At 51.5% G+C, this 13,437-nt stretch overlaps 1 protein-coding gene across 1 annotated transcript in view; it reads right to left on the bottom strand.

The window, feature by feature from the left end:
- The window catches only part of PIP4K2A (phosphatidylinositol-5-phosphate 4-kinase type 2 alpha), a 176,063-nt gene that overhangs the window by 22,990 nt on the left and 139,636 nt on the right, over nt 1-13,437 (bottom strand). Inside the window, exons 5-6 of the mRNA XM_002717397.5 lie at nt 9,293-9,439; nt 4,746-4,784 (exon numbers count right to left, since the gene is read on the bottom strand). Of these exons, the coding sequence (XP_002717443.3) occupies nt 4,746-4,784; nt 9,293-9,439 (186 nt within the window). The remainder of the gene's footprint in view (nt 1-4,745; nt 4,785-9,292; nt 9,440-13,437) is intronic.

Below are 13,437 nucleotides of genomic sequence, written 5' to 3' on the forward strand. Positions count from 1 at the left end.
AATGGAGCATGTCTCTGAAAACTGTTCTTCGTACCATAACAATCATTTTAAGGGGAAATAGTTACACATTGATAGCAATGAAAAGAACCTTCTTGCAAACAATTTGATTTCATTTAGAAAAGGCTATTAAATATAGAAGTGAAATATTTTTAGCCTTCCCCAAATATCAAAAAAACAGAGGGACGAGTAATCCCTTGGTGGCACTGACGGTTTGATCTGTGAGGACAAAGAATGGTAAGGTTTTTAGATGAGTAAAAAACACCTGATTGACCATGGAAAGAAAATCCAGAAGTTGGTAGAAAACAAAGAACAAATCCCTTTTTTATAAAACTTAAAAATAAAAAAAAAAACACAACATTCTTAACGGTTGAGCTTCATTAATTCATTTAAGCTATTACAATTCAATAAATATCTGTAGTTTACAAACAAGCTGCTGTGTCAGGTGCAAGCTCTCAGACAGGTGCACTCCCCTTTGGCGGTACCCAGTTTGACTGCTTTTCCCTTCCTCCTTCCCTGTGAGCATCTGCAACAGGAGGGGAGGAAGGGTGGCCTTCTACAACAAGAGCTGTCACACACCCAGGCCCCAACAGAAGTCTAGTTTCCTGTATTCCTCCTTGGGACACTGCTGTAAACCACCATGTTTGCACGGTGTAACGTTCACCGAGACTGCATGTGCAAAATGCACTTTTAAAAAAAAAAGGTTTTGGGGCCAGCACTGTGGCACAGTGGGTTAAAGCCCCAGCCTGCAGCGCTGGCATCCCAAGTGGGTGCCTGTTCGAGTCCCAGCTGTTCCTTTTCCAATCCAGCTCTCTGCTGTGGCCTGGGAAAGCAGTGGAAGATGGCCCAAATCCTTGGGCCCCTGTACTTGCGTGGGAGAACCAGAGGAAGCTCCTGGCTCCTAGCTTCGGATCAGCTCAGCTCTGGCCATTGGAGTCATTTGGGGAGTGAATCAGCAGAATGGAAGATTCTCTCTCTCTCTCTCTCTCTGTAACTCTGTCTTTGAAATCAATAAAATAATTCTTTAAAAAAAGTTTCTTTTATTTGAAAGGCAGAGTTACAGAGAGAGGGAGAGACAGAGATCTTCCATCTGTTGGTTCACTCTCTAACTGGCCACAAAGGCTAGGGCTGGGCCAGGCTGAAGCCAGGAGCCAGGAGCTTCTTCTGGGTCTCCTACATGAGTGCAGGGGCCCAAGCACTTGGGCCGTCTCCTGCTGCTTTCCCAGGCACATTAGCAGGGAGCTGGATCAGAAGTGGAGTGACCGGGCACCACCATGGGATTGTGGAGTCACAGGTGGCAGCTTAACCTATTATGCCTACACCAGCCCCAGCTGTGTCCTTTCTCTAAGCCCACTCCCAAGGGAGATGCTTGGAGAAACAACTACTACATACTTGCATTCATATTAGGAGCAGGATCAAAGTGTGTTAGTGGACTCAGCTGATTTAACAAATTCTACATTCTCATTTTCTTCCAGGAAAAACCTACACCAATAAAGGAGCGAGCCATTTCTGGTGGGCAGGGCAGTGGATTGTGGTTAATGCCCTGGTTTCTGGAACATGCAGAACAGTGGGGAGCAAGACTGGGAACTCAACGTTCTGTGCCTGAGGAAACGCTACAGCCAAGACAACATCAAATGCTTGTGCCTTCCCTTCAGCCTCACCCTTGTCTTCTCTTTTTGCTTATTAGAAAGGCTGAGCTGCAGCTACAACTAGAACCAGAGTTGGAGGCAGAGTGAGAGATTCCTCATCTGCTGGCTCACTCCCCAAATGTCCATAAACAGCTGGGCTGGGCCAGGAGCCCAGAACTTAATCCAGGTCTCCCTGGTGGACAGTGGAGACCCAGTTATTACCTGCTGCCTCCCAGGGTGCACCTCAGCAGAAAGCAGAATCAGAAGCTGAACCGAGCTGTGAACACAGGAACTCTGATGGGGAATGTGGCCACTCTGCACAGCCTCTTTACCACTTTGCACACGACCACTGCAGGTCCTTGTTTTGTGATGGGGGCTTCGACAGCAGGGACACATCCATTAATGCGCAGGCAGAACACAACAGGCGAAGCAGGTTGCTCTGTTAAGCTTCCTTCTCTCTTCTTCACTTCGCCTCCCACTGCCATCTGGTGCCAACTTACACAGCTGTGCTCACCGGCCAGCTCCCCAGTGGTTTTCCCGTTGGGTCCCATGGATAACTCCCGGTCTACAATCTCCCTGGCTTTGTGGAATCGCCGATACTGGAAGTTCTCTGTGGTTTCTGGGCCATAGGAGACTGCAAGTGTGGTAAGGGTAGGGACTGAGCAGTTGTTCCCCAGAGCATTCTCACGAAGCTTGGCAGGTGCTTGCTCATAACCCACACCCAAGGAAGACTTCCATGAATGAGCCAGAGCTTTCTGGCTCCTCTCCCATCTCTGGCTGAGCCTTCGCAGGCCTCTCCTTAAGCGATGACATTCTTCTGGGCTGGTTCTTGACATGCTTTTCTTCCGCTCCACACTCTCCTGGTGACTTCATGTGCTTCCCTGTCCCGGGAAGATTCCAAGTTCTCTTTTCCAGCCAAGACCGGCCTGCTCTGACGCCATGCTAACATTGCAGGCTGCTTCTCCAGTCCTGGACTGCATTCCAGGCTCTGGTCTGCTCCAACTCTGGCTGTTGCAGATGTCTGGGGAGTGAACTAGCAGTTGGCAGCTCTTTGTCTCTGCCTCTCAAATAAACAAACACAACTCTCCCCAGCTCATCTGCCCTGCTTCCTGTTTCAGTGAGTGGCATGAACACTCACCAAACTGTCCAAATCAGAAACCTGGGAGTCATCCTTAACCCACTTCTCTCCTGGGTACCAGTCCCCTCCTACATTCCATCTCTGAATTCTGAGTTCTGTTGATTCTTCCTCCTCCTCCTCTTCTTCTTCTTCTTTTTTTTTTTTAAGATTTATTTATTTGAAAGGCAGAGTGAAAAAGAGAAAGGAGGAGAGAGATCTTCCATTCAATGGTTCACTCCCCAAATGTCTGCAACAACCAGGGCTAGCCAGGCTGAAGCCGGGGGCCCAGACCCATCCAGGTCTGGGTGGCAGGGGGCCAAGTGCACTTGGGTCTTTCTTTGCTGCCTCCCAGCTGCACCAGCAAGGAGCCAGATCAGAAGCAGAGCAGCCAGGACTCCAACCTGTGCTCTGATATGGGATGCCAGCATCACAGGCAGCAGCTTAACCTCTTGTACCACAACACGGGCTCTAATTCTTCTTCCAAACTCTCTCTGATCTATCCACACCTACTACACTCTCCAACTGGCCTGGTCTTCTGCTGTGGCCTCATCTCTCCTTCCAGGGAGGGGGAACTTGCACCTGCTGTTCTGACTGACACCTACTTATCTTTTGGTTTCCAAACATCTCCTCCCAGAAGACTTTTCCTGATGCTGTCCAGCCCAAGTCAGGCACTCTTGCTATGAGCTCGAGAGCACTCTGGGTGTCCCAGCAGAGTATTCATCAGGTAATATCTCTAGCTCCTGTTTGACACCTGCATCCCTTGCCAGATGTGTCCACCTGGCTCATTATTTTAACCCTGCAGCTAGAAGAGCAACCATAAAGATAGTTACAAAAACCTCAGCATGAATAAGTGAAAGCAAATTTACAAATTTTTTTAAGGTTTGTTCACTTATTTATATGAAAGGCAGAGACACAGAGAAGGAGGGAGAGAGGGAGGGGGAGAGAAAGAGAAAGATCTTTCATTTGCTGGCTTGCTCCCCAAATGGCCGCAATTGCCAGAGCTGGGCCAGGCCAAAGCCAGGAGCCAGCAGCTTCTTTCTGGTCTCCCACATGGGTGCAGGGACCCAAGGACTTGGGTCATCTTTCGCTGCTCTCCCAGGAGTATTAGCCAGAATCTGGATTGGAAGTGGAGCAGACGGGACTCAAACTGGTTCTCATATGGGAAGCTGGCACTGCACGCAGTGGCCCAACACTCCACACCACAGCCCCGGCCCCACAGATCTACAAATTTGTAAAATTAGTATAAAAATGCATGATATCGCTCTAAAAGAATGTAATTTACAAAACGGACAGCCAGCACCTGGAGCCAGCTTTCCAACGGAATGGTCAAGGAAAGGCGCTTCCGGGCGACAAGCGGGAACGACGGAGTCGAGGCTCACTTTTCACATCGGCACAGGAGGGTTTGGGCCAAGTGAGGTTCACATACAGGAAGCTATACCCCAATTTCTCATCGAAACAGATCTTTCAAGGTGACTCTGTCTAGACTCTCATATAATAAACTAACGTGGTACAAATATTACCTAATGCTCAACAAGTCAGGAAAAGGTAAAAAGAGGTAGCTCCTTCACCCCTAATTTTCAAGTAAAAAAGTACTCTATTTGCATTTTATTTTGTGTCGTTGGAGAAGTGTGTGCAGCTCATCCAAGCCAAGGCTTCCGCAGGGGGGCAAACAGGCTTAGGGACGTGTGGAGGCCTCCTGAGGGTCACGGCTGGTTAGGTGGCAGGGAGGGCAGCTGGGGAGCCGAGCCCTGACCTCAAGCTTACTGCACAGGGGCTGTGTCTACTCGAGCACGGTGCGCGTGAAACGTTCCTCTCAACCACACCGACAACTAACAGCTAAGTCACTATTCAGGAAAGAGCATGCGCCTCAGCCCCCACCGACAAGGCATTTCCCGCCGGCCCCAGTGGCCGGGAAACGCCAAGAACCATGCCGGCCTGGAAGAACAGATGCGCAGCTCCCCAGGCCCCCGGGGCTGCGGCGAGGGAGGTATCCACGTGCTTACCTTTTCTTTGTCACTAGCTTCTCGAGCCACTGTTGAGCCCTGAAACACAAAGAGACAATGAAAACATGGCCACGCCAAGCACCGTGCTGTCCCGCGCACTGTGAAACAGGAAATCGGTCATGGCGGGGTCGGTCCATGGGCTGCCCGGCTCTGGGGCACGTCCTGCCCTCTGCAGGCGTCTTGTCCCTTGCCCACCCCCCTCCGCCCTGCCTTCTCTCTAGTCCCTGCCTACCGGCTGGAAACCCACAAGCCTGACCAGCACGAGAGCAATCATCTGCTAAACCCACATCTTGAATCCCCTGCCAGACACAGTATCTTCCTACCCTCAGAAGGGGCAGCAGGCCATCGTCTGGCTCCAGAACCGCGGGGCCTCGGGCTCCCCTCCCCGGTGAGATGCCCTTGACTGTCTCCGAAACTCTGCTCTCTCCCCTGATGGCAGGTTCTGGCGGCCGCGCCTTCTCTCCTGCACCATAAGTCCCCATGGGCACTGTCTGACTTTCCTGGTGCTTTAGAGGTTCCTTCAGAGACCCACGTTTGCTGGCTCCTCATTTGTGCCAGGCCCTATGCGGAGCGCGGAGGGAAAGGGTGGCAGAAAACATGGGCCTTGCCCTCAGCACTGTCTACTCCACGGTGCTGGTTTTTGGTGCCATGCCTCAGAGCTCTGGGTCATTGCAGGTGAGCTGGGGTAGGAGGCAGGCAGGGAAGCTTGCCTTTGTGTGTGCAGATTTTAATTCAGAGGACAAGCTGGGACACAAGTGGCCGGGGGTGGGGAGGCCTCGGTGTGCCGCCCGATGAGGGCTGTGTGTGCTGTGTGCTCCCAGCGGCAGTCCGGGCATCTCACCTGCAGCAGGTGCTGGTGTCACTGGGAAGTGGCTGGGGCTGGTCTCCCCACAGCACTGGACACACACGCTGCCACGAGGTCGGCAGAGCCACCTGTCTGCCTGACTCTTGCCTAGTGCCTTGGGATGCATGAGGTGGCCTGGGAAAAGTGAAAGTGGTCCCACTGGCCCCCAGGGAGCTGAACCTTCAACTCCAGGGCTAGCTTCACAAGGCAGCTCAGGCCCTGGGTAATTCACAGCCCCAGGAGAGATGCTGGAGGGGAGGGGAGCCACGGCCAGACGGCCAGCCTCCCCAAGATCAATCCTCCACGGCCTAGGCCGGGGTCGGGGGATCTGCGAGACCCTGCGCCAGCCCAGGGAAAGGCTCCACGTTTCTTGGGGACGACTCCCCAACGATGGGTGATGTCAGAACCTCACGAGGGAAACCCGGGGACCACCCAGCAGCAGCGCAGCAGGCAACCGAGGGGCACTGCCAACAGCTGCCACTTGGTCATCTGCGGTGGTCTCCTTTCCTTCCCCGAGGGCTTCCTGAATGTGGGCCACAAATACCTTCCTTTACACACTGGTTTCCAACGAAGGATATCCCCAGATTAGAAAAACAAAGCCACAGACGGGGCCATCTGTTAACATGTGAGCACTGCCTGTGTTGCTGGCTGGGGGCAAACTGTTCAGGCCACTTTGTGATCTTAACCAGGAAGTTGGTCTGCGCGTGTCTTCCCTCCAGTGAGTCCCTCTGCTTCTGACTCCCGGGGAATGATCTCTGTGTAAATGCAGGGGCCATCAGCCTGGACGTACACCCACCCCAGTTTAAATCCCCCCCACCCCTCACCACAACTGAGACAAAAATAGGAAAGCTAGCCTAATAAGTTAAGGCTGAGAGTTTGGGCCCTGAAATGATGGGAAACGTGCAGATTCCATTACAATGCCAAGTCCTGGCAAGAAGAGGATTTCTTATTCTACAAGTGAAAGAGAGAAAGCGTGACGTGCAAGGCAAATTAAAACAATAACCTCCAACCTCCATGCATAACTGACATCAAGATGTGGTTCCCAGACGTGTAATTCCTTGTATGCTCAGGCGCTGGAGGCTGATTAAAAAAAAACACTGGACAGAACACCTGCCCTCAAGCACCTCGACACCCAGTGGAATGCATGAGGCAGCTAAGACCCGCCGACCAATTCCCACACGCTACGCCTTACGCTGAACACGACAGCAAACCTTCACCGTGCTGCACATGGGGGTAACAGTATCCCTGTTTTAACGGATGAAGAAACTGGATCAGAGGGTAAGCAACTTGCACTCAGTTAACAAGTCATAAAACCAGCGCACGCAGCTCCAGAGGCTCCTCTGGCTCCCCGCACAGAGGCAGGCTGCCCTCGGCGGCACCACAAAGCTTCGAGAAGCAGTTCTGAGCGCTGGCTGGGATCTCCCCAGGGGCCAAGCCGTGGAGACAGGCCAGAGCAAGGCCGCCTTTCAGAAGCTGATCCAGTTTACAAGGACGTCAGAGGCTGCGGACAAGCCCAGAGCACGTTCTTTACTGGCACTAGCATTTCTCAAAGCATGATCCCAAGAATCCCAGAGGGTGGGTGGGTGCCAAGACCCTTCAGGAGTCTGCAGAGATACAACTACTTTTATAATATGACTGGGACATGACTTTCTCTTTCCACTGTCTTGCTGCTCCCTTGGGTACTGTTAAGAATAATGATGGCTTTGTAACACTGTTGGTAGCGTAGCAGAAAACAAGCACCAAGGGTGCCAGCACTGACTGCGACTGACAAATGGAATGGACTGGCATCACTGCGGAGGTCTCCCATCACTGCAGAGCGGCCGCTGAAGCCACACACGTTGGCATCGCGACTTGTTGGTTGTATGTGAGCCCCCGATCCTCCAAGGTCAGGCACCGAGCAAGCATGAGGAGCAACACAATTCACTTAATCAAGCAGTGATGCTGGAGGACCCCCCCCCCCCCCCCCGCCACTGTTCTGAGCACCACATACGCACAAGGCACTTGTGTTTGTAAAGGAACAGTTTCTCAAGACCCCTCTCTGGGATAGTCTGAGTTACAAGCTGAACTAGCCACCTTTTTCACCAAACGGCATTTTTACTTGCAAGAATTTATAATCTAGGTTTACTCAGATCTGGGCTTGTGGCAGATGTCTGCTCAACACCAAACGAAGCCACGATGGCTTGTGTGTCTGTGTGTGTCGGGGGTGCGTGTGCTGTCGCATCACAGAAACCCACGGACAGCCCTTCTGGCCCATGATTCAATCTGAACTTTCAACTGAAAACCAGAATTTTGAGAAACGTGTATCTATCCCTCTGAGCTTGACAGCTTCCTCACTCGCGGAAGACCTTTCTGCTAACAGCGGTGGTGGCTGCAATACTTTTTAACACTGCAGAATGAAACAGGTCAGTGACTGGAAGAGCCGCGAACTGCAGGGAACCAGACGTCCCACATGGGTGACTCTTAACATCACACGTTCAGACTGATGCGTGCGCCAGACGGACAGGTCTTCGTCATAGGAATACACAGAGCTTGCTGATGGGTTTCCAGACTGCATGCGATAATTAAACTTTGAGGAATAACCTCTCGTCAAGTTTTGGTGTAGTATCAAAGAAGAATACGCACAGTTATCTAGAAGAAGTGACCGTGGCACTCCCAACCTCCTTTCCCAAGTGCACAGCTTCAGAGAGGTCAGAGTGCTCTCCATGACACCTACAGCGGAGTCAGCTGGGACGCTGCAGCCGCCTCGCGGTAAGCCGGCCGTCACCGAGGCCGGCGGAAAGGCCGAGCGATGCTGCCTGTCTCACTAATGGCTTCTCCACTCTTATCAATAAACTACCTATCTTCACAGTTCTCACTTTAAGTTCTAATACTGCAAATTATTCATAAACACAGCTCTTTTAAGAACATGAACAAAAAGAACCTGAAATTAAAAAAGAAATCAACCTGAGAACCAACTGATGCAGACCTGAGGTTGGCAGACTTCCTAAGAAAGGTCACAGGGTCAACTTTGAGGCCTGGTGGTCCAGGACCGTCTCCTGTGTGACTGCTCACCTCTGCGTCCGTGCAACAGCCGCCGCAGACACTCCAGAAGCAATGTGCATGGCAGTGTGCCAATAAAACTTTATTACAAACACGGCCCCCTCCCCAGAGCAGGGAAGGTCGGAGTTCACCAGCCCCTAACTTGGACGCTTCCCCGTGTTGGTGATGCTGGCAGTCAGATCGTGCTCCTCTATAGAATTCCCAGGGCTCCCCTCACTCCAAGTGCCGAAAAGTGACTGGTCTTGGGCCCCGTGTGCCAACCGTTCCCTCTGCCAGGAACATTCTTTCCTCAAGTTGGCTGCAGTGACTCCTCCCGACAGCCTGTGTGCTTCTATCCGCAGCGCTGACCGCCCCCAACATGCTGCACCCTGAGGATGTCCACTCAGTGCCCGTCGCTGCCCCTGCAGCATCAGCTCTGCCTAGCACCCCTCACTATCCTGGCACCTGGAACAGGGGCTGGTGCACAGCTGGTGCAGAGTGAACAGACACGGCGTCTCCAAAGCATGGAAGCACCGACAGCTCACAGGGCAGCTAACTGTGCCATCAGCTGGTGAGCCGGAGGCTGTGAGCGATGCCCAGGCACTTTGTATCGTCGGCTATGACACGGACTGGATGGATGAGTGAGCTTGAGGCCCTGCACAAACATTACCAGAAGTAATCTCACCTTTAAGTCGTATTTCCTATATACAGACAGACGGTGGCTGAACACATTCCTGGTAACAATCACGTATATTTCCACGCCGTCGACATTAAGCCGGTACATGCCCAGGAACTGGGGGAGAAGAGTGATCCCGTGACATTCCACTATGTACTGCAGGGAAGACAAAGAAAATGGTGAAGGTCCAATCAGAACACGCTCTAGAGACGTAAAGCACAACTCTCCTGCCGATGACATTCACGCAAAGGAAAACCCTTCAGCCAGCGAGGTCCTGTTTACACGGGATCACCACACTTGCACTGTTTACTGATCAGATCTGTGCTTGCCACTTGTACACAGATACTAAGAAAATTCCATTTTATCTCCGAAGAGATCCTTTTCCTAACACTTTAAACTCGTTTGTAAAGTTATAACTTGGATATAACAGTGCGAAGCAACAGGACAAGTGGTTGGTCCTTCCTGAAATTCTTTTGAGGTGAGGTCACACTCCATCCAGGCCTTCTATCATCTACTCCAGAATCCCTGACCATGACTTTACAAGGGGAAGGCTGGGCAACTTGACCATCAAGACTGGCTGCTGCTGCTATTTCTTTTTTAAACATTTATTTAAAGGACAGAGACAGACAGACAGACACACATACATAGCTTCCATTTTTCAAATGCCTGCCACAGCCAGGGCTTGGTTGGGGCCAAAGGTGGGAGCCAGGAACTCAATCCAGGTCTCCCGCATGAGTGGCAGGAACACAATGAGTTGAGCCACCATTGCGGCCTTCTAGAGTCAGCACCAGAAGGGTGCTGGAGTCAGGGGCCGGAGCTGGGTATTGAACCCAGGAACTCTCGTGGGGGATGCTAGCTTCCTTAACAGCACTGAAGCCACAATGGAGGAGGAAACCGTACCGCGCTGGGTCTCAGGAGTTAGCAGGGCTGAGCTCTGGCGTTCGTTTCCCAGAGACTTTAACATCTAGAGCTAAGCAGGGGCAAGAACGGGTCTCCTTGCTACCATGGATCATTTGCTCCTGCTCTATACACAGACGGGGATTCTCTGGCTCCGGGTTGTTATTCACCAAATCTGTTGGATGAACCCCAGGGCTGACATCATTTCCAAAGTGAGTTGCAAAAACACAACACGGCCCTCAGTCTTTAATGACCTTTCTCCAAACGGCTCCAAGGGCCCACCAGATGGCGCTGTCTCCTGACTGGCAGACATAATATAAACAGGGTCCAGAGCAAGTTTAAAGTTTTCCTTTCCTTAAAAGCAGAGGAAAAAATTTTCAGAAAAAAAGTATGCCTATGACATATTTGAAGTCTCCAGGCTAGTGGCCAGCATGAATAGCGTGAGCTGAATACGGTAAACCCTGTGCACATTTACACAGATGCCTGGGAGAACTTCGCCAGATGCTAGCAGTGGAATTTAGGGTGATTTTTATTTATTTATTTATTTTTTTGTCTATCCTACTTGGATTTTTCTTTTTTCCCCAATGGGAATTTCATAAAAAATAAAAGTAATTAGAATGCTGTCCTTTCAGACTTTTTAGTGGTATGCACTGTTAAATCAACTGATAATATTTAACCACCTTCGGTATTAAAAGCTTTTCATTTTTATGGGACGTGGGCACTGCAGGCAATGTCTTGATCTGTGCCATGACACTAGTCCCTTTAATTTGATGTATTTTCTGAGTGGTTTTACCTCAGCTTAGTATTTGAAATCGGATGAGTGTATCATTTTCTATTTCTCTCCTTTCAAAGTATAATCAATTAACTTGGAATTTTGCTAATGCAAAACAGGTCAGAAGTAGCCCTTGGCTGAAAAGAAAACTTTTCACATCGGAACTGTAGACATAAAAAGGGCAGTTGTCGGCTGCCTTTGCAGACAGGCGGGTGCATGGGCCTGAGGCACGGGGACCGGACCGCTGGGTTCTGCCGGGCCAGCACAGCCGAAGGCGAGCAGCTGTGCGCCCCCGTCGGTGCCTCCGTGTTACGGGCGGTGGAGGCTCGGGCAAGTTCCTCATCCCAGTGCGTGTTAGTGTCCCCTTCCAGAAAATGCGCGCCTGGTTCCTGCCCCGAAGGCTGCTGGGCGGATGACAGACAACAAGGCTATCGCGGCACTTCACGCTGGAGCCGAGCCCCGCGCTCAAGATGGCGGTGATGGGGCTTCTATTCGCAGCTCTGGCACCGTCCGTGTGGTGCGTGAAACCAGCTCGCAGCGACGCCCTGGCTGTGTCTGGGATGCACTCTGCGGTGGGAACTTTCCAGGCCCACAACACACGACCCTGGGCCCCCAGCACCTGCCAGTGTCAGTGCGGCTGTCACTGCGTCTCTGTGCCACTCCGCTCAGATGGTTCTCGTCATGGGCTCCCTGTTAGACGCCCTGCTGAGACAGGCTCTCCTTGGTCAGGATCGGCATTCACGTTGCTGACTCTGCCCAAGAAACTTCGTGAATATTACTCAGAGAAGCTCTTCTGAGTTTTCTTTTTATCAGGGAAAAATACCCACAGGTTATATTCTGTGACAATCCCCCACACCTAATCTAAGGCTAGATCTGCTGGGGCCAGTGCTGTGCAGCAGGTTAAACCAATGCCTGCCACGCCAGCATCCCAAGTCAGAGTCCTGGCTGCCCTCCTTCCAATCCAGCTCCCTGCTGATGCACTTGGGAAAGCAGTGGAAGATGGCCAAGAACTTGGGTCCCTGACACCCATGTGGGAGACCCAGATGGAGTTTCTGGCTCCTGGCTCCCGCCTGGCCCAGCCATGGCCATTTGGGGAGAGAATCTGCAGATGAAAGTGACCGCCTCTCTGCCACTTTCTCCTTCTAATAAATAAGGATAAAATCTTTAAAACATTTTTTTAAGCAACACTAGATCTATCACTACACAGAATAAAACAGATCAAATTGGATCTAGTGGATGGGTGTTCAGCCCGGTGGTTGAGATGCCAGGATCCCACAGCAGTGTGCCTTGTGTTCAATAATTGGCACCAGCTCCCGATTCCAGCTTCCTGCTAATGCAGAGCCTGGGAGGCAGAGGTGATGGTCAAGTGCTTGGGTTCCTGGCATCCATGTGGAAGACCTGGGAGACCTGGATGGAGTTCACAGCTCCGAGCTCTCGCATTAGCCCAACCCCAGCTGTTACCAGGATTTGGGGAGTCAATCAGTAGATGGGGAGCACTCTCTCTGCCTCTCAAGCAAGTAAATGAAAAATTTTGAAAAATCCGAACTACTTCCTCAGTGTCTACATGTACTGATGGCTCACCTAGGAGCTCTCAGATGAAAATTACAGATTATGAGTCTGCTTAAAAATCCTTGAATACATAAACATATACAACACCACAACTCATCACATTTAAGTCTATCTAGGAGATCCCAGCACTACCAAACAGCAGAGGGTGCCAAGAGCATGGGAAGCATTTATGACCCAACATTTTGCAGAAGAGAACGTTCTATCCAAGGAGTGAGTTTCTGGCTGTGGGCCCGGGGCAAAGGATCCACTCACTTGTTCATAAAGGAACTCCAGGGCTGGAGGAGGCCACGGTCCTCCAGTACCACCATGCAGCCACCAACACCAAGGGGCCTGCAGGTAATCCTTTCAGCCTCTTCACCAGCTGACCCAGAGTACGCTAAAGTCTTAGCACCCGCGGGCTTATCTATAAGGACCCCTACGCACACAAATTACAAGAGGAGATCTCAATACCTAGGGGTTTGTGAATTCACGGCCATAGCTTTAGCTGGGGCTCTTGGCGCAACTCAGCCACTCCTGGTGCTGTGGGTCCAGCCGTTGCCTTCACTAACTGTGTGACCTCGGGTGAGTCACTCAACCTTGCCGAGGCTCCTGATTTAGAGACCAGGAGTAACAGCAGCTCCTAACCCACAGGGTTTTTGTGATGATTAAATTAGCAAACGATTGGGGCTGGCGCTGTGGCGCAGTGGGTTAATGCCCTGGCCTAAAGTGCAGGCATCCCATATGGGTGCCGGTTCAAGACCTGGCTGCTCCACTTCTGATCCAGCTCTCTGCTGTGGCCTGGGAAAGCAGTGGAAGATGGCCCAAGTCCTTGGACCCCTGCACCTATGTGGGAGACCTGGAAGAAGCTCCTGGCTCCTGGTTTCGGATTGGCACAGCTCCGGCCCTTGCGGCCAATTGGGGAGTGAACCATCGGATG

Source organism: Oryctolagus cuniculus, chromosome 13, assembly GCF_051225735.1.
Source record: "Oryctolagus cuniculus isolate XC-2025 breed Fujian yellow rabbit chromosome 13, ASM5122573v1, whole genome shotgun sequence".
Taxonomy (NCBI): Eukaryota; Metazoa; Chordata; class Mammalia; order Lagomorpha; family Leporidae; genus Oryctolagus; species Oryctolagus cuniculus.